A 26,862-nucleotide genomic window follows, 5' to 3' on the forward strand; every position below is an offset into this window, starting at 1 on the left:
GACTTTACCTTGACATGGAAAACATCTGTGCTTATGTAGGAGTAAAAAATATATCCTCTGAAAAGCAAAGCACAAGTTATCTGATATCAGCAAAGCAACCAGGCATAGACACCATTTTTATTTCTTTCTTTACAAAGAGTTGTCCTTTATCCAAAGGACCAGGTGAGACAGTGCAGCAGCTAGACCCAGACAGGCCACACTGTAAGGGTTGATAGACAGCACTGTGTGCCTTGCCTGTAGGAAAGGTAAATTATACAATTAGCTTTGTTTTCTTTCACCAACACCCACCCTTAAAGCAACTGCTGTGGTAACTTAAGTGTCACCTGCAGGCCTCCAATGACTGCAAAATCGGAGTCTGGTGGGCACTGGCATGGAAACAGAATTACTCAGACACAAAACTGAGAAACACAGGAAAGAGAGAAGGGAAAAACAAGATGAGAGAGGGAGAAGTACAAAGCCTTTTGCTCCTCTTGACAGCACCCATGAGGAGCATGCAGCAGTCAGTGAGGGACAGACTGCAGCTCAGAGACAGCCCAGCTGCTCCAGGCCCTCCTCGTTCATCACCATCAGGGCAGATGAGCAATCTGACAGCACAGCCCTGACAAATCCTTAAGGAACAAGAGCAGAGTCCTCTCTTTCCATCCAGCTCTCTATTACAATGAGAAACCACTGCAAACTCCACTCACAATTACAGATTTCTCTCACTAACTTTTCCTTAGAGCCTGTGGACCTTCTCTTTCATGCCCTTATTCCCATAAGTAATCTTCATTCACATCAGTATTCCCATGGAAACCAACATCACACACATCAGTGCCAACGGTGTGCTCCTCTCCTATGACCCAGCATCAAACAGCCTGACATTTTCTTTTGTCTCAGCAAAAAAAAAAAAAACAAAACAGCCTTAAACCCAAAACTACTCTATTTGAGCTTTAAGGTACAATTTTAGACGCTTGTCCTTTTATTTTTAATTAAGCATTAAAATATGATGAAGGCAACATCAAAGCAATAAATACAGTTTAAAATATTTCAAAGAGAATTATTTTGAATGCAACCTTTTGCTGTAAGCTTCGACATGAAGTTTTCCTCCATTTTTCTCTTCATTTAGCAGCAACTCCAGGGGAAAGACCACTGCATGTTAATGACTTGTGCCTCTTTGTGGAGAATTTTCATGAAAATTGGTTTGAAAGTCTCCTAGTTCACCCTTCATGAAGGATACCAGAACTGAATTTGAGTGTCACAGTTTTTATTACGAGCAGCTCAGAATCTCTTACTGTCCATGGCAAGGAAAGAAAAGGCTCCAAAGTAAGACAAAGCACACAGAGAAGAGGAGGAATTGCTGTACAACTCAATAATGCAAACACTGAAAACCACAAAACAAAAACTAGACGTGTTCAAAGCAGCTGGAGGTAGCAAATGAACAGGGTGAGCTCTGGTCCCACCTGAGCTGAGTCTCTGCCTTACCCTGTCTGCACCTGTGCTGTCCTTCAGCTCAGATTGATGGCAGCTCTTATTTGAAAAATAAATCTGCAGGACAGGCAGTCTGCAGGCCACCATAAAGTCACCTCCTGGTAGCTGATACAGCTTCTCATTTTCACAAAGCTCACCTTTAGCAGACTTTCTTTAGAAGCCACTGAAGAAAAACCAGGAGAGTTTTTAAATTTTATTTTTCAGTGCTTTTCTAAATGCTTTAAAAATCAAATGACATGAGCTTGACTTAGCAAACTGACATTTGTTGAAATATCATTTCTGGCCAAGGGGTGAGCATAAGGATTCTTTTAAAAGCTTTTTATAGCTGTTGATAGACTGACCAAGAGGTGCTAGAAAAAATGGGGCCGTTTAATGCTGCACAGCTCTGTTCCCATCTGCAACAAGTCATCTTCCATACAAACAGACACGAAGAAATAAAAGCTGTTTCTTGTGGTCATTTGCACAGGGACTCCAAAACCAGCAAAAGATGTGGAGCAGAAAATTGGCAGAAGTAGTTGTAGCTTAGCCATGCATATAAGAATTTGTGAGCTAGAGTCCAGACTGACAGTAAAAAATCTGCCAATTCAGGCCCACTGGATACTGCTGAGGTTTCTTTATTCAGCCTCAAAGTAGAGAGAGTTTCCAAGCATGCTCTGCTTAAAGACTATTCCATCCCCACTTACAAGATATATCCCTGTGTATCATGGAAACCTTCTACTTGCTTATGGTCTGGATTGAATGAATTTTAATTTATTTTTTATTTTAATAAAAAAAAGAAAATTCCTTACATTTGCAATATTATCAGAATCAACTCTTGAAAGATTAACTGCACAAAAGATAAAACCCCTGTATACATGCAGCAACATGAGATAAGCTTGTGTACACATAGTTTTGACAAGTTCTCAAAGCATTTTTCAACTTTAAGGGGGACATCTGTTATCCCTAAAGTTCAAGAATATCAGTCATTTTTCTGAGCAGGGCTTAAGATTTTTTCCACCACTTGGGTAGGAAATTTAGTCAGTAACTTCCCTTACTTTTTTTTTTTCTTTTACTCTTTTGACAATCAGGCAAAATTATACACTTAGGCTTTCTGAGTCACATGGGCACAGCTCCAGATGTCTCCAGCACACAGATCAGTCTAGACTCCTCATACAGAAATACTGTGATAACCTCACATACAGGTTCTGGGCTCTTACATAAACACATTAAACTGTATTACCCACAAAGCACAATTCCTAAGTTCTAAAAATCCAACTAGACAGTTTATATCACATCCAATAGATTATCACTACAAGGGAATGTATAATTCCTTCTTTGCCATATTCAAAGCAGAAGTGATCAAACAGACATGAAAGTATCAGTCATAATTAATATTTAATTTCAAATGATGTCTCTAGAAACTAAACTCTGTATTGTCAATCTCAAAAGAACAAAAAAAAAAAAAAGAAAGAAACAAAGGTGCCAAAATTATTTTTCAACTGTTCACAATGTGTTCCTAGGGCAATGTTCAATGCCCACAGTCACAGATTGACACCTGATTTGGACATTCACATTAACTGATTTGGGCAGACATTCACCTCTCAGGTGCAATATGCTAATTAATTTCTCTTAAAACTGCAGGAGAAGCCTAGACATCCAGCTCAAAGGAATAAAGTTTGATCCCACCCCACCAATATACCCTCCACAGAATTAAAACCAGCATCTTTCTTTAATTCTTTCCAGTTTTGACACTGAAGGTGAGATAGAGTCAAGAATCATGGAATGGCCTGGGTTGGAAGAGTCCTTAAAGATGATTTAGTTCCAACCTCCACACCATGAGCAGGGACATCTTCCACCAGACCAGGTTGCTCAGAGCCTCATCCAACACAGCCTTGAAGAACTCCAGGGATGGGTAATCCACAACTTCTCTGGGCAACTTGTTCCACTGTCTCACCACCCTCACAGTAAGGAATTCTTCCTCATCTATCTAATCTAAATCTACTCTGTTCCATTCTAAAACCATCCTGTCACTACATGCTCTTGGAAAAAGCCTCTCTCCATCTTTCTTGTAGGTTCTGTTTAGGTTCTGGAAGGCTACAATTAGGTCATTCCTAAGTCTTCTCCAGATTGAACAATCTCAATTCTCTCAGCCTTATGTTCTAGTCTAACAACACTGAAGAGACTTAGAAATGAATTATTGAGTCTTTTGGCACTGTAATCTCCATGGCAAAATGCTACTCCATCCCTCCCACAGTCCAACCAAAGCAGCACATGACTCAGGGTGGCTGCAGGGAAACGAGTTAACAAGATAAACACTGAAACTTCCTTTATTTTAACAGTAAGGCTCTTTCTAAGGCAGAGGCTGTACATGTGTGATTTGGTAATTGGCTAGGCTGCATAGAAAAATATTTGCTCAGAAAACGCATTCTGTTTGCTTGTTAAGAATAAAGCCTGCTTCTTCTCTTTCAGGGCTGCTTAAAGATTTAATCTGCATCACTCCCAGCTTCTCAGCACAAGGAAACCCCAGGCTGAGCACCATGCACAATTTTAATCACTTCCTCTCCCTTGCCTTGCATTCCAGAGGACTTTAAAAACTTGTTGACACCTGTCTGGGGTTTGAAAAACTACAATTTCAGCAGGTGCTTGTGGGCTCCAAAGAATTTAAGGGAGCAAACTGGCAAAACCCTGTCATCCCCAATCCCTGCAGTGAAGTTGCTACAAGCAGCATGGTCAGACTGCAATAATAACCAGTTTTCTTTATTGCCATGCCTCAGAGTCCACTTATTTGCCATTTGCCTTGACCAGCAAACTTCAATGACAATCTTTTGTGGCTTCTTTACACAAGACAGAAGCCAGGATTTGCTCTGCAGAATGAACTGACTGGAAACATTGAATTACACTCACTGCATGCACCAGTGCCCTCAGAGTGCCTTTGGCATCATCAGGGCAGGATCCACACAGGAGCAAAACTCACAAGCAAAACCACACAAAATGAGCCACCCCTGCTGCAAAACCTGTTTGCTGAGACTTCACACCTCCAGGAATACTCCATTCCTCCACTGGTTAGTTGAAGAGAGAGAGAGAGAAAAACTAAGTGCTAATAAAAATGTAATTTGCAAGGTAATTGAGAAGAGACAAGAAAAACAGAGATGGGGATTATATTTAACCATTTTCTGCCTGCATATTCACTTTTGGTAAGCTTATGGTCAGAACGGATGAATGACTGATTTTTATTTTTAGCTGAGTAAAATATGCAGAGGGCTTCAGGATTAAAAGAGCTCCAAGTAACTCACCCTGTTATCCCTCGTAAAAAATGTCAAATTTTTCAAATAGAGTTATTTTTACTATCTGCTAATTAACTAACAGGTTATTGTAAATGTGTTAACTATGGATCTTTTTCGAGATTTTATCAAATATTTGCCAAAATTTCTCATGAAACCACAATGCTTCTGCATTTTTCCATCTTAAATGCCTTGCTTATAACTACTTCCAGTCACCAAGCTTTCTTATTTCAGGCTTCTGCTCACTGAAATCCCCATCAAAAGGCTAAGCTATCTCCCCAAAACTCAGTGACAGCTCTTCACAAAGCAAAGCAGTCGACCTTTCCAAGCCTCATTAATCTGTTGGAGCTGCCACAGCCAAGAGCTGAAGGGAAAAGCAGAGGAAACTTGAATTGGAAAATATTTTGACATAATTGACCCAGATGACAAACTAAGCTTAAGCACATGTCAAGCACGGGGAGTGGTACAAAAGCATCGGCTGGGTGATACAGGAAGCTAAACCAAGCCAAGGTGAAGTCAGAGCCCTGGGAACAGTGTATATTTTTGTAATTACTGCTAATTGAAAAAAGAAAAAATTCCTTCAGCCCAAGCTCTTAAGTAACAGCAAATAAAAGGTCAGGAATATTTTCTCTTTTTTTTTTTTTTTTTTTTTTTTAAATCATACTATAGTTGGATCTCCTAACCAATGTTTCAAATTAAAGTTTAAGAAGACATCATCTGTACCAGTGGTTTGCTCAGTGCTGACATCCTTAAACACTCCTTACCATCACAGGTGGGTTTAGTTTTCTTTGTTTTGTGTGGTGGGTTGTTTTTTTTTTTTCCAAGCATTGCTTCATCCTGTTTACAACAATTACTGTGTCTCATTTAGCTGAACTGCAAGGCATTTAACTTTTTTTAATTTAAGCTGGTTTTTGTCACTACCCCAAAGTGAGGTTTTCCCTTGCTTTTGATTTTGAACAGACAAATGTTAAAAAGCACTAAGCAGCAAGAGAAAAAATGATGTTTCTGAAACTTTCACAAGCATATAGAAGTTACATAATTTTTCTTGCTATGTATCTTATAAACTCAGGTAATCTGCTTGTTGGAGAGCAAACAGAACTCCAAGTCCCCACGGATTAGACCATCACAGCTGGGTGATGGACTTTATCTGGATGGGTACCCTGATGGTACCTCCCAGACAGAGATCTTAAGAGCAGACTCCAGTGTTCATTCTGAAATAGGTTAAAACCAAAAAAAAAGCTCAATGGTTTTCTTATTTGGTAGCAAAGTTAATGACCTAAATAGCACAATAATAAGAGAGAGGGAAAAAAATTCCACACAGAGTCTCTGCAAATTACTTCCCAGAAAAGCAACAGAAAATCTGTAAGGAAAAGTAATACTCATTTGATTCTTATCACAACACAATGACACAGTATTTCCTAAAAATTAAAATAAACTAAGAAATCTAAAATCCAAGAGGGCAGTCATAACACATCTAAATAAACTAAGATGCAAGACAAATGCAGAGATAATTATCTATACTATACAGAAAGACAGGTGAGTTTCTTCGAAAAATACAATACCACCACAACAATCCTAGTGGTCTCACAAAAATATAGCTCAAAAAACCAGCTAGTCAAAGCTGACCCTAAATGCAGGAATTGTTAAAACAGTCCACAGAAATTCCTACCACATAAATAGTCAAAAGAGGGAATACAGTGACAAAGGGTTTCATTTCCTTCATGTTCCATTTCAGAAAGCTAGATGACATCTAAAGCAAAAATGTCAGAGAGACAGGTTGTATATAACAGCAAGGTGTCATCAGCCTGGCAGAAGCTGAAAATTATATCCCTATCATATTCATATGGGTAGATCCAATACCTGTATATAAGGGGTTTTTTTTTAATGTACAAAAATGCTTAAAGCACATTTCAGAAGAAAATTATAAACTTTAGAACAAGCACAAGAGGACTGGGAAGGACAAAAGTGCAGAGAAGGCTGAAATAAGCAGTCAGATAAAAAACTATTGCTAGGTCAAGACTGATGTTCAATCCTGCAGAATGAAAAAATTATCCTAATCCGTTCCTTCACGCTGTCTTATGCACTTGTATCCATGACTGCAAAACATTAAAAAAAATCTCTAAGCAGCTGAGAACAATTCAGTTGCCTTTTCTGTAACAGAGGTTTGGAGGGGGGAATAATTCAGATGACCACTAAAACCCTGAAAAGCCTCAATGCTACAAGCGATTTAGAAAAAGGGGCTGGCAGGAAGGAGCAGGAAGAGCCATCTCCTGGAAAGTAGTTGACAACCTCTTCCCCAGTAAATTTAGCAGATACATTGTATTAGAGACAAAGAAAGTCAAGAGAAAGAACAAAAATAAACTATTCCCCCTAGGAATTATATGCAAGATTGCTTTGTAAAACAAACCAACCAACAAGCTGCTTTGCTCTGGAAAAGCAAAAGGTCACCAATCTTGGTGAAAATACAGCTATAAAAAGTTTTTGGCCAAGTATCAAAGAGCATGTTTACAAAAGGGCCACATTCATTGTAACACTAACCATTCAAACCTCACAATAGATTTCAGGAGAGAACAGGATGCAACGTCAAACATCTGTTATCACGTTATTTTCTTCAGCTCCTCTGCCCAGAAATGACATGGAGACTCAGCCCATCTCCCAAACCTCACGAGAGGCCAGTCAGACACGGGCCAGAGGCTGCCTTGTGACAGCTCCCCATGCCCAAGACGGATGCAAAGGTCACATTTGAACAGTTTGCTCATAACCCAGCTGAAACGTCTCACTGAACAGAGTCAGCTGTCCAAACTGCACAGACACATGTGGCAAACAAAGCCTTCCTTTGGAAGGAGGCAGGCAGGGGCAGGGGTGATACCTGCTGCACTGAAGCAGGACAGCCAGCTCAGACAAGGACAGTACATCCAGCACTGCTGGGAGCTGGGACTTACTGTGCCCATGGCTCTTAAATGCAGTGTGCAGACACAATAGGTCCAGCCTTCCAAAAAATCACTGGACCGAGCAAGCACTGCATGTAACAGAATCGATTTCCTCTCAGGCTTCACAGACAAAGGGAGAGGCAGCATCCAGCAGCAGATTCCCACAGCTAGAGCTGTGCCTCCTGCCTGCAGCCCCTGCTCCAGAAGGGTCCAAGAACCTCTGCCCTATCCTAAAAGAGTATCCTACAAGCTGTACAGCAGACACTTTTCATCAGAATTACTTCCTCGAGAGAGACTGGAAGGAAAATGAAAGTCTGAAAAGTAAATCATCAAGAATCACACTTTCATTTCAAAATGCCTGATGTCAGTTCCAGGGATGGATATCCGAGACATAATGTAGAGAATGGGAAAATTAACAGGGCTAAAAGCAAGAAAATAAAAACCTCCTCTCAAAAAAAATCCCAACAAAACAAACCAAAACCCCACATATTCATCTACTTTGGATTTATTGCAGGAACACTTGCAGTGGAAATTAATTCGTGGCTGTTTTGCTTGAAAAAGTGCTACAGACAATGTTTAACACATTTAGTACATGATGGATGTTGCCCTTTTTCTGTCCTGGAAACAAATGTGAAGTTAAAGAAAGTGGGCTATGTTCCCTTCCTGGAGTCAACATGTCCAAAGCTGGACATGCTCCAGAGATGTGCTTCTTGAAACATCTGTACATTGAATATTTGACCAGTTCCAGGCCAGGAGAATTAAACCAACAGGGAATCACAGGCGGTTTCCTAGAGCCAGACACTTCTACTGCAGCTTGTCAATGATGGGGGATGTTGCACGTGCAGAACTGTACCATGGAAAAACGCTGCACTGCTGTACCCCAGCACTTCCCATCATTGCACCTTGGGATACCTCCTGGACAGCATGAGCCACCCTTCACTTTCAGACAATTAACTGCACCAGCAAAAATGTGAAAGGTATTGTGATTGAAGGATACAAGATAGCAACAACATCCATTTTTAACTGGATTTTTTTTCCCAGACTACTACCTTTTTCCCCCCACCCTCCAGGGCACCAGTGCTTAGGGCGAGACAAAGAGGAGTGTTTTCTTTTAAGCAGAGGTGGAGGAAAAGGTTACCTTGTTTACCAGTAACTCTGGAGCACAAAGAACTACTTTGTCTTTATGGAGGAGGCAGTAAAGGTAGTGTTTCTTAAAAGCTGAGGTTTCCAAGGCTGCCCTTGTTGATGTGACTGTGACCCAGAGGGCTGCTAGCAATCCCAGGGAGCCTGGGCAGTGAAGAGCCCCTGGCTTCAGGGTCAACACAACCGCCTCTGCTCGCAGAGAGGATCCACAGCTACAGTGTGCCTGAAAGGATGGGAGGAGGAGGAAGCTGTGCAGAAACTAACACAGGAGGCTTTGTGAGTAAAGACATGGTCAACAGAGAAGGGGACGTGATCTTACTGCTGAGGAGGAGATACTTTCAAAATACTTAAACAAATGTTTTTTCTTGCACTTCATTAACATTCTGACACAGCTGCAAGACTACCCCATGTGGAATCACTCTGCTATCTTTTTTTTTCTTTCCTGTGCAGTGAAGCTCAGTATTATTATTAAATAACTTCCATTCATGTGTTTTCCATACAACCCACAGTGATCAATTACACTGATTCATAGGCAACGAAATCCGAAATTTTTCTATACTGTTTCTTAACACTGAGAGAATATCCCATTTATCCAAGAGTATTCAAGATATAACTGATTTTGCAAGCTTTCCAAAAACTGATGAAGCAGAACCATTTCCCCAGAAAAAAAGGCAACTAGGACAAGAAAAATCTGTAATGAAACACAAACAGTGAGATAAAGAAAGTGACCTCCCTGAGAAATGAAAAGGAATGTAAGAGATTAGATGATAATACTTCCATGTATGCAAGTAATTATTACAGTAAGAGCAGTTATTCACTATCCAGAGTCACTTTTCATTTACATTGCTTTAATTGCAGTATAAATACTGTTGTCACTTTTAGAAAGACTTTATAAACAATGCCAATATTTAAGATGTCACTCTACAGCTTACCTGTCCATCCAACATGTGTGCTGTGATAAAATAAATAACAATTCTTTTAACAGCATACAAGAAAACACAAACTTACTTGATATTTACAGGGTGCTTGCTGGAGCATATACAGGGATCAGAAACACTAAGAGCCACTGGATTTTAACACTGGAAATTGGTAAACCATCAGTTGTTATGCAGGAGTTAAGAATATGTGAGTCTGAATGGCCTACCTTCACTGCCAAGAAGTTGAGGCCACTTTCATGAGCCAAAGCTTTTGCTATCATGGTTTTTGAGCACCCAGGAGGTCCATAAAGCAGGACACCTTTGGGAGGCTGGATCCCCATTCGGATGAAGGACTCTGGATGTTTGAGAGGCCATTCAACTGCCTGCTTCAACTTCAGCTTGACATCTTCTAGTCCTCCTATGTCTGACCAAGACACCTGCAGAACAGAACATTTTTGCTCAATTCAGATCATGGAGCAGAACTATTAAAAAAGTAAACAAATCAAAAATGCTCTGTAAAATGTGTACTGGTTCTTTAATTAATTTGTTTTAATGAGTCACTTCTTCAAAAAGTCTTTATTAACAAGAAGCACAAGACAGGCTTGTCAGGAGTACATAAAGGCATGTGATATGTCCTACCCAAAAAAAGCAGGCAAATCTAAAACCTGCCACACCTCTTCCTACATGGCTGTCAACAAATCTGAGACTTTTCTCCACAGCCTCCCAGCCTGCTCTTCCTCGGGTCACCATCCACTCCCATTCACTTCAAGTATTAAACATGTCAAGGCACACCTAAATCAAATAATCTTCCACCTTAAAACACTCTTCCAGAAATTTGCTCAACATAAATCATCCTTCAGCTCTGCAAAGTGAGTTACATGTGGAAAGCAAGCAGAGTGTTGCTGAGAGGTAAGGTATTGCCTTTCCCCCGAGCTGAAATCTGGTGTTACCCTTGGTTTGTCCTTATTTTCTCTTGATGCCAAGACAAGAAGTGGAAACTAGAAGTACACAGTCCCTGAAAAAGGTAATTCAGTCTGCTATTGAAGTAGATGAAAAAGAGCATTTGGATGTGGTGCAAGCGCTTTTGTTAAAGACCAAGCAAACTTGAAATCAAATAAAATTTCTCTTAGATTGTCAGACTTCTCTATGTAGAAGAAAATTACAAAGAGAGCAGAAGCACAAGAAAATTTTGTGCTTTTGAGTCAGATATGAAATAGTATGGTTTAACTTTCATTTAAAAAGATGTATTGCCTACGCCTACAATCCTTGATTCTATGTAGGAGCTTTGTAAACTGCACAGAACTAAATCTTGATACTCTTAAACAGCTTTTTCTGAGGGAAGAAGACAACATAAGCTTGTTCTCCTTTTTTCAGTATCAATCCTTACTCATACCTGGCAAAGCACAGACTAGTCATTCCCTTCATCATGTCTTTCTATCTAGACAAAGATTTTGACAAACATGAACAAGACCATCTTGAAATTAATTAGGCCATCATGAATTCCCTGTAAGTTTCAGCAACAGAAGGCAAGGTCTATTAGCAATACTTTACATGCACATAAAAATCCAGGGAGAGAACACTTAAATGTTATTTTTACCCTCTTAAATATTTAGTCACTTACCCTCTGCAAATATTCAGTCTACTGAATAACATTCAGGCATCATTCAAGTGATTTTTCAGACCCACTACATGTCATTTAACACCAGCACAAGTGACAGAATTATACAGAAAAGGTGAAGTAAGGCCACCTTACATGAAGGTTGTTTTCAGCAATCTGGAGACTTATTCTGACTTCACGTACATTTTAAATTCTGACAGTACAAGGAGTGGAATTGGTGCAGCAATAGTATTAAAAGCAAAAATAGCTAATAAACCATTCCCTTCACTTTCTGGTGAATTCTAAACAGAACAAATTTGTCCTCATTTCAAAAGGAGAGAGATAACTGTGTTTGGGGTGGGGAGGGAGAGAGGGGCTGGGGAACAGTCCACCAGCAATAGTTACACTGCTCTCATCTGCACAGGAACTCAAAGGAGACGTCTTGCAACAGCAGCAATGAGGTGTGATGTTGTGTCACCGTGGAAATGGCTTTAAAGATTAGCCTTGGGGCTGGGCTCACACATACAAAACCAGCTCTCTGCTACAGTGTGTATGACACCAACAATTCACTACTGCTGCAATCTTTAGCTCTCCCCAGGTCAACAGAGCTCAGAGTGTGATGCAGAGCAGCAGCTCCCCAGAGGTTATTAAGCACCAGTACTAAAGAAATAAAACAGACAGGCAAAGGATGTCTTATCCAGAACCTGTTGGCTGCAAAGACAAAAATCTGAGAGTTGAATTGCAGTAAAGGGAGTGAAAGAGGTAAGCAAAACCCACAACACTCTGAAGAAAAATTCAGCAAGACCCATAGGAGAGGGAGGAACGGCAACTGTAGTGCAACTCTCCAAAGAACTGCAGTATTAACTTCCTGATTTATAATGTGCATCTCCTCTCTCCTAAACCCCTGTTGCAGAAAAAGCAGCATTCTAAAAAGGTTGTAACACACAGCAAAGTTCAAGAAAGGTTCTGTAAAAATGGAAGGCAAGATGCCACACAGAAGTAGGCAGCAAGGATTTTATGTTTGCCTTGGTCACAGCCAACACACTTCAGGCACAAGAGGAAGGAATTGTGGCTTTATTCAGAAGTTATTTTGAACACTTATCATTTGATTGGCACGTGGCTACTGCAAAGCAATGAAATATGAAAGAGCCCCATCATTTGAAAAATGAAGCTAAAAAAAAATAAATTCATGTATGTCAATAGTTTTACTTGCAAGTAACTACATAGGCCAAAAATCCCATCCACACCAAGGGAGATGCCAAGTGAGTACTGTATCTGCAATATCTACCTAAAAAACTGATATTATTAATGTAGCTCAAATTCCTGTCTTCTCTTAGGGGAAAAAAAAATCTCACATCTTATAATTTATTTAGTGTTTGAAGTTATTTTTAAGCACGATTTTTCAGATTACAGAATATTTTGAGATGGAATGGACCCTGAAGATCATCTAGTTCCACACTCCTGTCCTTTGGTAGGTGATATGGGAGGGCACAAAATCTATTGCACCCAGTACTTTAAACTCACCCCAGGTAGTAAACAGATGGCTTGAAATTTACCCTACATCTTCAGAGAATATGCATTACTTTGTGGAAATGCAGGTTCTGTCAGCACGATCTCCACCATGTTGTTAATAAAGGAATGAATTCCAGTAGCATTCCAATAACACTGGGTGTTTAACAAATAAAATCAAGTTACAATCAAGGAAGCTACCAGCAGGATGGTTTGGTGGACATGAGGAGCCTGAGGAATAGGCTGACCAGGACTGAGAACAGATTTCCTGCAATACCTCAAGACCTTGCTTTTACCTGCCTGTGTTGTGCCATTGGGCAGCATTCCACCTGGCTCCAAAGGGGCTGGAGTGCCTGAGAGGCTCAGCACAGGGATAAAAACCTGAGCCCATGAGACAGTAGCACAATGAGCAAGGCAAGAATCACTAACTCTGGCTCTCAGCAGAACTACTTAGCCTTGAGGATATTGGTGCCATGACACCATTTCCAGGAAAAGCTGTTTGGGGCCAGCCCAGGCAATTCCACCCTGCACAGCATGGACCCTTAGCAAGCCAAGTGTGACATCCGAGCTGGCTGTGTGCAGCATCCGGTTCATGGATTTTATTTCCCATTCCAATAAGTTTGGGAATAAGGGTCTACAGTTATGCAATATAATTCCCAAATGACTCATTTTCATGCAATGAAACATAAATGTTTTCTTCTAGGACTTGAGGAGCTGCTGAGAAACACCAGCACAACTGCTCACAGAATCAGGATTTAGTCAAATTAAAAACAAAATTATTTTGCTCAATCTTCTTAACATAAATCAGAGCTGCCTTAAAGCAGATAAGTTCTCCAGCCCGATTTATGTTTGGTCTGCTACTGAATCACTATAATATGTAATTAAGAGGGCAGTGAGCAGGGTAAAGATGAACCTGGCACCACCAAAAAAAAACTGTTCATATAATGACAATCACCTGAGAGGTGAGCACTTGGCAGTGGCAATCTGCCTACAGCATTGAGTTCTGCCTTCACTTAAAAACATATGACACTGAACACATTCCGACCACATTTACACAAAAATCAGAGCAATCAAACTCTTTACAGCTTTGTTTCAACACACTTTGGTTACAAATGCTAACAGTTGGTTTCTGCTTTATTTTGTGTCTGCTTCCCAAAAGGCTCCAGCTTTCACAGCTTTTCCAGACCTTCCTTGAACAGCATCTGAAGATTTTTACCCCAGTAATCCACTCAGCATAAAAAACCACAGATCAGGAGATGTGATCCCGCACTCCAAACTCTTCCTGAAGCATTCGGAATCATTCTGCAAATGGTTCAAAATTACAAATAAACATGCAAACAGAAATACAGATATACAACCTGAACCAGTAAATTAAGGCTTCCATTCCATAAAATTCCTCTCTTTATGTGGCCCTGACAGTGTTGCCACAGCATTGCACAACTTACTTTTGGCACATCGATTGCCACCTCCCTCATGGCGCTGGGCCTGACATCCTTCATCCCCTGCAGGAAGTCATTGAAAGCAATCATCACTGACCCAGCCACGGCGGTGTCCCGCAGGTCAGGCCTCTTCCCCAGAGCTCTCCGCAGTGCGTACAAACCTAGTGAAACAAAAATCCATGGAAATAGGTAGGCTTCCTCCAGGTTCTCACCAGAGCAGAGTGTACCACGCACAAAAATACTGCGGCACTGGAAAGGAAATGATGTTCAGAAGAGTGTCTCAGTGCTGGGCCTGAACTACATCGAAGACCACACATTCACTTCTGATGAGAAAGCACAAAAAAGGGGATTTAACAACCACCCATAGAATATAAGCTGTATCTGTTCCAAAAGACAAAATTAAACAGCCTTGTTCCTGTTTTCCCAGAGATGAAACTTAGAGAGCAAACCTGGATGTTCAGATCAGAACACATTTCTAAACCACAGAGGAAGAGGGATAATGAACATTCAAGGACATGTTAAATCAGCTCACGAGAAATCCAAAATCTCACCACTTCTCTATTATCAGGCCACTAGCTTCAAAACTTTTTTTAAAAGCCTGATGAGATTGCTTTACCTTCCATTGGAACCCTATTTTTCCATGTAGTAAGATGCCAGACACCTGCATTTTTCTTGATATGGAACAAACATTCCCTGTGACACTCAACAGTTCTTTGTTCCCTTCAGCAATCCCACTTTTCAAACACAGGCAGAGCTTTTACTAACTCTTTTGTTTGGACAAATCACTCACATGCAGTATCTATAAATCTTGATACTAATTCCTAGTTTCTTCCTATAAATCAACCCCTCAAAAGCCACACAAGTCCCACCTACTCACACATCAATTCTCCTCAGGCAGGATCAAGCAGTACCGTTGGCAGCTCCCAGGCATTTCCAAGAGAGCAACTGCAAGCCCCCATTGTGTAAGATGCCCACAAGCAGGATGGTCTTCCCACTGTATAATTATCCCTTTTAAGGTCTAATATAATTTTTGACTTTTATTGCTTCTGCTTCTAACCCTGTAGTGTGACTCAAAAAGTTCAATATGATGAGTATAATTTTATATACAGGTATACACACATCCAGATACGTGATATCTGCTGCCATGTGTTCCAAAACAAATGAGGCAGCTCATACCACACCAGCTCACCTTGCATGACCATAAAAAGACAAACATTTGTTAAGTCTCTTCTATATTTAACCAAACAAAACATCAATTAGTGCTACATGAAAGGACAATAAAAGGGATAAGGCGTTTCTGAAAATAGACGTGGTTTTAACTTTCAGCAGATTGTTGTCTTTTTTTTTTCTGCAGAGGCACTGGTAGATGCAGACATGCAAAGTTTCTGACAATGACAGGAATTCTGCATTTCCTACAATATATACAACGTGTGAAGAGATATAATATGTCCCCTGTGAAGCAGTACAGCTGGTGTTCTCTCCATGAAGTGCCAATTACAGCAGAGTCGGAGCACCTGCATCCAATACCCAGGCTCTTAATACAATAACAGAAAGGAAAAAAGTTTGTAATTCAGGCTTCCCCTTGCACAGAACATCCAAAACTAATAAGATGTATAAATAAAAACATTCCATGAGGCCAAGGAGAAAAATGAAAATCTGGTCACCAGAGGACAAGTATAAAATGTAACTGACTCATTTTAACAACTCAGGCAAATTTCATGCTATTCCTCACCCACTTTTTCCTTCCTCTGAAGAAGTTGATTTTAAGCAAATAAAAAACAAACCCCAAAACTTAAATGAGACTATAGAGATTCACTCCCACAGATTTAAAACTTATATCCAAACAAATAACAAACTTGACATATTACTCCAGTGTCATTGAAGCTAAGACTTTGGGGGGTGGGAGTGAGCACTGGGATCCAGTCTTATATTTTCTTTCAGAGCAGTCAATTCACATGGGAATATCAATTTTAAAAAATGCAAGTAAATAACATCACATGAAATTAAGGCATAGAGAAAGCAAGTAAACGATAAAGGTATCTGCTTATTTCCATACCTATCTGCCCCACCTCATATCATGCATTTTAAATGTCATGGGGTTTTGGGGTTTTTTTTCCATGACATGAATAAGTTTTAAAATCAAGCACATTTATTTTAAAAATTTAGAGAGAACAGCAAATAAAAATGCCCAAGGAGACCATTGCTCTAAAGGTTTGTTACTGCCAGTGCTAGGAGGAGCACGAGTGAAATTTCAGTCCTCAGCAGTGGGTTTGAAAGGCAACAGCCTTGATCCAGAACAGGAATAAAGAGGTCACAGCTTTCCAAACAAAGCCGGAATTCATTTCAGCATGTGCACGCACACGCCACCGCACAGGTCAGCATTTAATTGAAACAATGTTTTACATTAAAACAATAATAAAAAACAGATTGAAAAAGAAAGCATGATTCTTCCTGTTTCCTCCTGTTATCATAATCATTCTTTCCTGCACTTCAGATTGACCTCTAACAAGAGGGGCGGGGGGGAGCCTCAGTAACAGGAGAAGGATACAACCAGTGGCTTGCCAGAGGCAGGAAAACACATCCTTGTCCTGAGAAGCTGAAAGATGGATTTAATGTAAGGAAATGCAGGGTAGGATGCAAATCCTGCTGCCAGAAGCAGTGCAGAGGAGGTGGAATCCTACAGCAAAGCCAGGTTCAGCACTATACAAGCTATAATGCACAGACAGGAACACCTCAGAAAACATCAGGCACCTCCTGGGTGTCTTCTACATGGGAATGTTTTGGGTTGAGCATAATGTCATTGCTGTGAACTGACTCTGAGCACAGCATTTGTTTCAGCTCTGCTTGCTGCTGTTCACATGTTATTTCATTCTTCAGGGTTAAGGAGGATCAGTAACCCTTTTGGCAGTGTCTGGGGATGCTCAGAAGTGGGTGAGTGGGTTTTCCCTGTTTTATTCCAGTCCTGCATGAGGGAGGAAGGACTGAAGTGCAGTTATCCTGCTGAAGGGTCAGGGGGACTTGACACAGGCATGGGATACCTACTTTGAGCAAAAGGAGAGTGAACAACACTGATCCTCAGTGAAGCAGCAATGGAAAATCCTGGTTTAAACCAAAAAACAACAACAAAAAAAACCAAACTAACTAAACAAAAAAAAATCCAAACAAATTAAAAAACCCAGCATAATAAGGCATGCATGATTACAAACAATGGAAAATAAACAGTTTGTTCCAGCCCAGCAACGGTGTGCTCTACCTCACCAACTCATCCTGTCTGTCTGGAACAGAGGAAACCAAGTGGACAGAGGGGAAAAACGCAGCAGAACGCCCTGTCCTGGTACAGATGATCCTTCTTTGGTACCAGGCTATGCACAAGGTCGATAGCATTGTTTGCCTGTCAGATTTTCTTGCTCATAGCTTGGCTAAGTTTTGGCACATTAGGTCATAATAACAAATATCTGAGCCTAAAAATAGATCCTACAACACTGCTATATTTGTCAGAGTCTGTGTATAATTACACACCACTGTAAATAATAGGAAGCAGCCACTCAGAATGACCAACATATATACTTTAGGTTTCCAAAACAGAATATATATACAACACTTGAGGAAATAAACTGAGCCTAACAAAATGGTTAATCATGCATCTTTTACTGCCCATCAGTTGTTCCTTTTACAAATCCATTCCGTCAGGACTTACTCTACCAGAATCCCAATACCAGAATTTGTAAGTAGCTTCAAAGAAATTGTTATCTTCTTGTAAGATTGTTTACAAAAGGAAATGTTTATTCTTTCTCTGCTAATCAAGCATTTCCCTCCCAAATCCTTCTGGCCAAACCTTGAAGATACATATTATTTCTCCCTGTGACAGCTGTCAGGTCCAGTGTGATCCTCTGCCACATGGCTGGCAGTGGAATACTCAACAGAGGGGCATAGATGAGCAAGATCCCAGCTTTCTTATGGCACTGAAGGGGGCATCTTCCTCTACATCCAGATCTTTACAAACTACACTTCAAAATTCAAAAGGTTTATGCATAGAAAAAGCATTTCATATAACTTAAAGTCAGTTTAAAATGTATTTGTAACTTTTAAAAAAAATTTAACCTATACATAAAAGTGTATTTAGGAAAAAAAGTCAGGAAGCAGAAACCTTGACTTTTTGCTCTCAAAACCCATATTCTGCAATCTCTCTTTAGCTGCCAGAGCTATATGGGAAAAATCCCTGAAGAACTTTCATGCACTTTTTGCACAGGAAAGATAATGCCCTTAAATCCCTTGTAACCATAACATTGCAAATTCACTGGGCTAACCTGAACACTAACCCACTGCAGGGATTACATCCACAATTTATAGTCCTTCCTGAAGAGCCCCAGCATTTGCTGGAACATGTCTGTGGAGCTGCCTGAAAGCTGCTGAGAGGTGTGACAGGGGAGGGCAAGGAAGGAAGGAAGGAAGGAGGAACTGCATTTTCAGACCTTCTTTCGTAGAGGAAATGGTTTAGTCACAGATCAGGTACACACACACGTCATTTATCCCAACACTGTGACAACAGAGGGAAATAAGGAATACCAGACTGCCTGTTCCTAGCCTGCTCCCAGATATAAATGTACCTAAGGGTGGTCACACGTGTGTGAGGAGAAAAATAAGGACTGCCAGGCTACCAGAAGAGCAAGGGTAGAAAGACAAGAAGCAGCAGCTAATGGCTAACTGCTGATTGTAATTAGGAATGTTGGCAAGGGATACAGCTAAAAATCAAAGTTAGGAGACTTATGAAAATTTTGCCTGAAAATGTTCAAGCTCTGTCCCCCAATAGTAGCTGATCATTCTACATACAAATATCTACTGCTGACTGCATTACCACACATGAATAATATCATTTCTTCCATACCACTCAAACTGCAGAAGTAAGAACGTGGTAACATATTTGCCAAGAGAGTTCATTTTAAATATTAGTTACAGTTATTGATCTACTCTTCTGAAAAATAATGTCTATTTCCTGCTTATATAAGTATCAGCAGGCAGAATGGGATGTGCTTTAAACAAATTATTAAGTACTCAACTCACAACTGTGTGCATGAAGTCAGCAATGCCATCATCCAATTAGCTGCAAGTTTTGGATAAACACACACTTAAAACTAGTTATGATGAAAACTGAAAGTTCACATGCCCTGACTGCAGTGAGTGCAATGTTCCTCATGCAAAAACAAAAATCGAAGTATCATTAAAAAACAAACAAAAAAAAGGGGCAAAGATTTTCTTTAAGAAAAAATAATTCCAAAAACAACACAGCATGCACCAGCATTGATTCAGAGAGGCAGCAGCCACATGAAGCCACTTCTGCAGAAAAGCCATCATTCCAAGCTGCTGCTCAAAGCAACAACCCCAAAACACGTTAGAGAGGCCAAAGAAGCCACACTGCATTGCCATGTGTGTGTGCAAGCTCGGGCCCATTTGCTCCTAACGTGCTGGGCCAATTGCTTTGGTCTAGAAACACCCTCTGCTTCAGGGATCCAACTTAAACACCACAGAACACAGAATTTCACACTCATGAACACTGAAGATTGCATTTGCTTGCTCTCCTTACACCATAATTTAGAGTGATGGAACACAGTGCCAGAAAACTCAGTTGTCCCAATCCAAAACTTCTTTTGTAGCTCTACATTTGTATCACGTCTGCACTTTTCAGTGCAAAATCCAATATTCTGCCCTTTCTGCAAAAATTTCATAACACTTTTTTTTGTATTGACCATCTGACTAGATATGTTATTAATATTCCCCAAACTCCCACATTTTCTACATGACCTTTTCACAAAAAGGCAAGCAGCCTTTCCCACCTCATTTTGAGTGTCACATGGGAACCAGCACTCAGTCAGACAATGCAATAACAGATTGTTTGCAACAGCATAGCTTCAATATTTGTCCCTGCTACTAATAAATAAATAACAACACAGACATGGTATTTTCAGTCACTTTCCATAAGGGAATAAAATAATTATAGCATGTCAAGCAGTGCTTCCCCTTTCAAATCTGTAGCTGCAGTCACTTAATTTGAAAGCAAACCAAAAGCCACCCTGCAAAACAAACAATCCCATTGCCTTGGTCATCAACTGCCTCTATCAAAATCTGCATTTTCAACAACTTCTCAAGCCCACATTCCTACATTTAGCAGTGTAAACCAAGAAAAATATCTGCGTTTGTTGCACACCCCCAGCAGAACCCAGGTCCAGACAGTGCTGGGAAAGTTTCAGCATCTTTATGGCTTAAAGAAAGGAAGGATATTCTTGGTGCCCTAACACTGGGCTGTTTCATCAGGGCTGTGCCTGAGCTGAAAGGAAGAGCTCGATTGGAGATAGGAGGCTGGGAAGGCAGGGATTGAAGGCAGCGTTTGTCTGGCTGAAAGAGCAGTCAGGGGCTGCTCCTCGGGGTGCACAGAGCCTCACTGTTAATCACATTAGCCCACACGGCTCATGTTTCCTGCAGGTGGCCAGGCTACCACAACTGCAGGAGCTGGGGGGGAAAAAAAAAACCACACAGGTCTAACAAAGAGACATTCCTGGGCTGCGGGGGAATTCACTTCCCCATCAATTACAGGGAAAACCAGAAAAAGCATAAGAGACTGTCCTTTAGTTGATTATTGTTTTTTAATTCTTACTTTTAATGCAAGTGGATTTCAGAAACTCTTTCTTGGGGTGTAGAAGATAAAGGCAGGAAATGTCTCAGCTCCAACAAAGAGCCAAGTACAATATGCTCCTAAATAAATTACACCTTTACAGATCTAATATCCACATAAAATCAATATACAGAGCTATGGATTATACAGCATAAAGCCTCTCCATCCTGTATTATTCACCAGAATGCAGGGATAATTAAAGACAAGATCTCCAAACAACAGGACTCAAAATTAAGAGCACAAGACAAAAGACCATTATCACGTGCTTATGAAAGTGGCTTCACAGATTCAGCAGAGCAATGGTGATTCATACTGGTCAAATATGCATCTCAATCTCTTATTTCTCCAAGATTTTCCTGGTAACAGACATCTCAAGCCAGAAAACCATTCTAATCCTAAAGGCTAAGAGGGTGATACCTTTTCCAGGCAATTAAAAACTTCTGATGCAAAACAAAGCCACCGGTGCCTCTTTCACAGAAGTCTCAAAGTCTCAGTGGTTACAGCATCATTACTGGAAACAAATCAATGTTCTTGCCAGAGTGACCACTATTTAAACAAAGCCATTTGTTCTTCCTCTCCTCATGATGCTATCTTATCACTGCCCAAGTGTTTTATATCAGCACACTGAAATGATGTGTAATGAACAAGGATGTTCAAGATAAATTCTGAGAGTCACAAAGCAAATACTTCCTTTCTCTGTAAACAATATGACTGAACCCACTCCTTGAAGAAATCAAGCTATATTTATATTCACCCTCTTGAAATGCTACAGGCAGCCATAGAAGGATAAGTTTATAATAAATTGCTATATTTGGAAACCTTTGTTGCTAAGCATCTTCTAACATTCAGTACAGTTTATACCATTCATGTCCCTGCTACATAATTAACATTTCATATGTTTTGGTTTTTTTTAAAAAAAGAAGTACAGTGCTTATCTTTGCCAATAAATTAAACCCATTATAATTTTTTAGGGAATTAATAAAAGACCACCTGGCAAATTAAATAGAGGAGAAGCAACAAGATCTCAAGGGCATACAAACACTGATATTATATGTAGGGATATGGCAGTCTGTCTTTTATACACTCCTCTGCTTGAGATAAAACAATTCAGAAAGCAGCTGTTCACACTAAAAATCAGCCTACTAAATAATTTAGGATAATTTAGACCTCTCCCAACCTGAAGAATGAGACTTTCTCAGCTACACACATAAATAAGCTCTTTTCTTGTCAAGAATTCTCTGTGTGTGAATCTCTTGGATGGTACTCAAGTCCTCAGGAGTCTACCAAGGAGTCTACCACTGCAAGCTGATGTCCGTGGGATGTGGCCCAGTGCCCAGCATGCAATCTGCAGGTTTGGCACATTTGGCTGTTAACTTCTGTGGAAATCATAAGTATCTTGCTAGGCAGTAGAGAATCACAGTAAATCTTACTTTTTCCAGTGGAGTCACTACAGATATTGTAACCTTGGACAGGTAGATACCCTATAAAAATCACAGTTTTGGGGTTCCATTTTTGTGAGAGGCTAGAACTGGATCTTCAGTAGAGGAAAACAAGAAAAACCAACTAATATTTTAAAAATTCAGGAGCTAAAGTAAAAACACTCTTAGCTGATTATTGTAAGCATCTCCATATAGAGGTGTCGTGGCTTTTGGTCACAATACCCTGTTTGGGAAAGTCCAAGTCACACAGCACAGATTCTGCAAAAGTTTCTTGCCCACTTTTTCTCTCCCTGCCCATCCCAGCATAAACCACACCACATAGGGGCCTAGAAACACTCAACACAAAATGGACATTACAGACCCCCAAAACTTCTTCAGAATTCCCATGAAAATGCAGAGTTGCTGAACAGAATATGAAACTTGCCTGTCTGACCCCAGCAGTACCACTAAGCAAATCTTGCACTGGAGAACAAACAACTTCTGCCAAAAAAACAGTTGGAATATGTTTAATTCTACAATGGTTATTTACTTTCCATGAACAAATGGTCTTCAGAATTATATAGAAGGCAAACATCAAAGCTTTTATAATGAAGTATCTTAGGAAACCTGACTAGAGATGCAAAAGCCCTACAAATACTACATTTACCATGTTACTAATTACTACACTCTTGGTTTATACAAGCAGTATATACACAATACATGTGTTAAAAAAACAGAGTTGAAGTAGAAAGATAAGGAAAGATGAGTCCTCTGGAAAATGATCTAAACTTTGTATTAAGAATATAAACATATTTAGCTTGCAAACTTGCAGTCTTTCCAGCCACAAACCCAAGGATATAAATGGGCTATGCAGGACTCGAGAGTCCCCCACAGACCACAACAGAAATACAATCAGCAAGCAACAGTAACCCTGTGCCAAAAGCTGAACATGGATTCCTGAGTTCTGAAATCCTTTTTCTAAGTTAGTTTCCACATTTCACCTGTACTTACACATCAAGTCTGAATTTGGCACAAATAACCTTAACATTTGTGAAAGAATTCTTAACTCAGATGTTGCTTCAATATCAAGCATTTTGGACATTATGTGCATTAGTCACCTTAACTACATGTTTATACCATGTTTTATGCTGTCATATATATTATATATATATATATATAAATGAAATGTTATGTTCAATTCTAAGGGCTACATCACCAAAAAGGTTATTGACAAACTGGAGGCAGTTCAGAGAAAATCAACACAATTTCTCGGAAGGCAGGAAGGACTTATTTATGAGAGGAAAGATTAAAAGAGCTAAATATTTATAGTTTGGCTCAGTAATGAATGAGGAGGTAGGGGACATGAGAACAGCCTAGAGATATCTGAAGGGTGTAAACACTAAGGAGGGAGAGCAAACGTGTTATACAAGGATGTAAATAGAAATAATGGGATAAAACTAAACAAGGAAAGCTTAGGCTGAATATCAGAGAGCATTCCTGGACAGCAAGCTAGCTTGGCCCACAGCAGTTTCTGAAGTGAAGCAATAGGAGCCCATGCATCTTGGAACAACACAAAAAAACTAGACAAAACACTGGAAAATTTGCCATATGAAGGAATCTTGCTCTGCTGAGGAGAAACAGTAGATTACAAAATTACTTTGCTAAGTTTAACTCCAGTGAAAGCAGTAATATTTTACAAGGCGTTGAAAATGTAATATTAAAAAAACAGATAAAGAGCTTAATTGGGAAAAAAAAAGGCTGCAACTAAGAACGTTCCTTAATGATGAGCAATTTAAGTTCAGTTTATGTAACAGCCCGACTGACTCATGCTTCTGCAACTTCTCGAAGAGGAAAACTTGACGTGGGCTGCAAGGAGTTAACGGCGCTGGACTGGATTTTCCCCAGCAGAGGTCACCCCATGGTAACAAACGACGGGGAAATCTGACAGCATGGATTCAAACTTGAAGAAAGAAGGGCAATAGGAAGGAGACATCTACTCTCCCCTCATTCCCACCACTGGCTTTGGATGCAAAATTCCTGGATAACACCATGTCCTGCAATCAGTCACAGGTAGATACCTGAAGATTTTTATCTGTGTAATGTTCAACCTGCACAACATTCCAGATTTATTTTCTAAGAGGTCCTCATGAAGTGGGTAAATAATATGTATTTGCAGCTGGATTATGAATCCATCTGCACATGCATAAGTAAAAACCTTGTCTGGGTCATGTTTGGAATTGAAACCACAACACTTCTCACTGAGAACTTGAGATTACATTAGTTAAGTGTTTACTATTTGAGTACAGAGACACAGGCAGACTGACAGGCTTCCAAAAACACAGGGGAAGGAAAATAAAAAAGGGAGTTTATCTTGTTTTTTAACAGATATATACAAGTGGGAAAAATAATGATGTTTTCTAATTTAAAACAGAGCTTAAAACACAACTGAAGCCAAGGGTAAAGCACTAGAAAATTAATAATCTCATTTGTTTTTCTTCTTGGTCCATAAAAACTCCACAAATTCATATTTGAGAACTACCCCTTAAAACTTCTGGAAGCTGGCAAGCAAAGACCTTGCTGTTCCAGGTGCCATCACCCCTAATAAAACATCTGTCATCTTTGCAGTCAGTTCCGATACAAGAATTATCCGTGCTCTGTGCCACTGCCAGAGGAAGCTGTCCCAGTGCCAAAGGAAATAAAAGTAACCAGCACATGCAGCAAACTTATTTGTGAACTACAAGGGAGCAAACACGTGTAAGCAGAGCTGGACAGTTGTTATTTTGACTCAGCTGTTTTAAAGGGCTGCTCATGGGCAGATTTAAGCTCCAACACTCAAACTGTGCAGACACGCTCTAGCAAAACCTAGGAACTGATAGAGAGTACTTGCAATATTTCATCCAATGAAAACAGAGGTGAACTCATGCTGAAGCATTCCCTGGAACATAGTGAACCCTGGCTGCATGATGCATGGATAATTCTCCAGGGTATGCCTGTTCCCAAAGCCAAGGGCCACGTTCCAGCCCCGAGCTCAGGGCGTGCTGTGCAGCTCTCTCAGCTCTGCTGCAGAACCTGAGCCAGGTGCACACAGCGCCCTGGACCCTGCCAGGAGCTCCTCGTCTGCAAGAAAATGGAATACAGACACAAAATATGGAAGGGAGACACAGTAAAACACCACTGAGGCCCACAGACTCCACATCCTGGGAACAAGGACCTGCAGGACAAGCTGTGCAGCCAGAGTGACTTGGGATTTTTGTGTGCAAGGGGTTGTCTAGAGAGAAGAAAAACCCTTAAGAATGTTAGTTAACTCCCAAAACCATTGGGTTACTGAGAAAGAGCAAGCTGTCTAAGATTCTAGAAATGGTACAAGGCATTCCCCAGGGTTATTGATCTTAACACTGCATTTTAGAAGTTAATATTCAAAGAATTTTTCCCATCTACCTGGGAAGAGACACACTTGGCTGTGTTCTCTTTGACACAAAAATTAATAAAACTTCATTGTTTCAAAAGCTATTAATACAGACCGTGGATTTTTTTTTTTCCTTTATTAAAGAGACTAACAATAAAGTAATACCCTAAACAAGACAAGCAAAGCCTTACCTGCTTCCTTGCACAAGGCTGCCAAGTCTGCACCCACATAACCGTGTGCACTATCAGCCAGATGTGCCAACTGCTCTGCTGTGAGCGAATGGGGAACCTTCTTGAGAAGCTTCTGGAGTATGTCCAGACGGTCCTGGGCATTGGGAATTCCAATTTCTATCTCCTTATCGAAACGGCCTGGCCTGCGCAGCGCTGCATCCAGGGCATGAGGGCGATTGGTGGCCCCAAGGACCAACAGCTGCCCTTCACTGTCTTCCTGAAGGCATCAAACAACACCAAATACTACTTTTAAAGTACAATTAAACGTCAAACAGATAATACAAGTGGCACTCCCACTTCAACCCTCAACAATCTGCTTTCCTAAATCAGGAAAGTAAGAACCAAGGAGAGAAAAAGAAGTGCTTAAGCTAAAATGCAACGTTGGCACAAGAACAAAATGGTATCAGCAGACCTTGAATAAACAAGGTTGGGAAACAAATCAGTTCAGGTATCAAACCCAGCAGAGACAGGAGGTTATAAAGCTTCCTGTAGGTCAAGCAGGAAAAGCAAGGTCAAAAATCCAAACCAATTTCCTCAGGCTCTGCTTCTTCATTTTTACAGTGAGGCAAGATCAGTTAGGTTGTCTCTTGTAATGTCATTTGCTTCTTGTGAACGAAGCACTCTTTCCAGGAAGAACATCCATCAGCCTTTGCCACCAGAAAATCTGTTCTGCCTGTGAACAATTCTAGACTGGGCAACTCAAACTGCCATGCAGGAAAATGAGAAACTTGCAGATTATACAAACAGAAGAAATTTATTTTCAGACTCTGGACAGAGTTCTTTCATCTTTCCTGCTAATAATCATAAAATAAAGATGAGAGATTGCCAAACTTTATGGGCTTAATCCATAATTTACTCAAGTCAATTAAATTTACTGTT

The 26,862-nt window shown here is 40.3% G+C and overlaps 1 protein-coding gene and 1 long non-coding RNA gene across 5 annotated transcripts in view; one reads left to right on the forward strand and one right to left on the reverse strand.

Annotated features, from left to right (window-relative positions):
* Positions 1 to 26,862, reverse strand: part of AFG2A (AAA ATPase AFG2A) — a 157,348-nt gene that overhangs the window by 122,306 nt on the left and 8,180 nt on the right. For all 4 annotated transcript variants that reach the window (XR_015803441.1, XR_015803442.1, XM_088164178.1 and 1 more), the window contains exons 9-11: positions 25,945 to 26,200; positions 14,269 to 14,423; positions 9,945 to 10,154 (exon numbers count right to left, since the gene is read on the reverse strand). Coding sequence is in view for 2 of the 4 variants with exons in the window: in XM_088164178.1 (XP_088020304.1) it covers positions 9,945 to 10,154; positions 14,269 to 14,423; positions 25,945 to 26,200 (621 nt within the window). In the remaining 2 variants the exon portion in view is untranslated. The remainder of the gene's footprint in view (positions 1 to 9,944; positions 10,155 to 14,268; positions 14,424 to 25,944; positions 26,201 to 26,862) is intronic.
* Positions 23,685 to 26,813, forward strand: LOC148224084 (uncharacterized). The gene is made up of 2 exons (XR_015803444.1): positions 23,685 to 24,417; positions 24,973 to 26,813. It is a non-coding gene; the product is annotated as an uncharacterized LOC148224084 (long non-coding RNA).

This window comes from Sturnus vulgaris, chromosome 4, assembly GCF_052056855.1.
Source record: "Sturnus vulgaris isolate bStuVul1 chromosome 4, bStuVul1.hap1, whole genome shotgun sequence".
In the NCBI taxonomy this organism is placed as follows: domain Eukaryota; kingdom Metazoa; phylum Chordata; class Aves; order Passeriformes; family Sturnidae; genus Sturnus; species Sturnus vulgaris.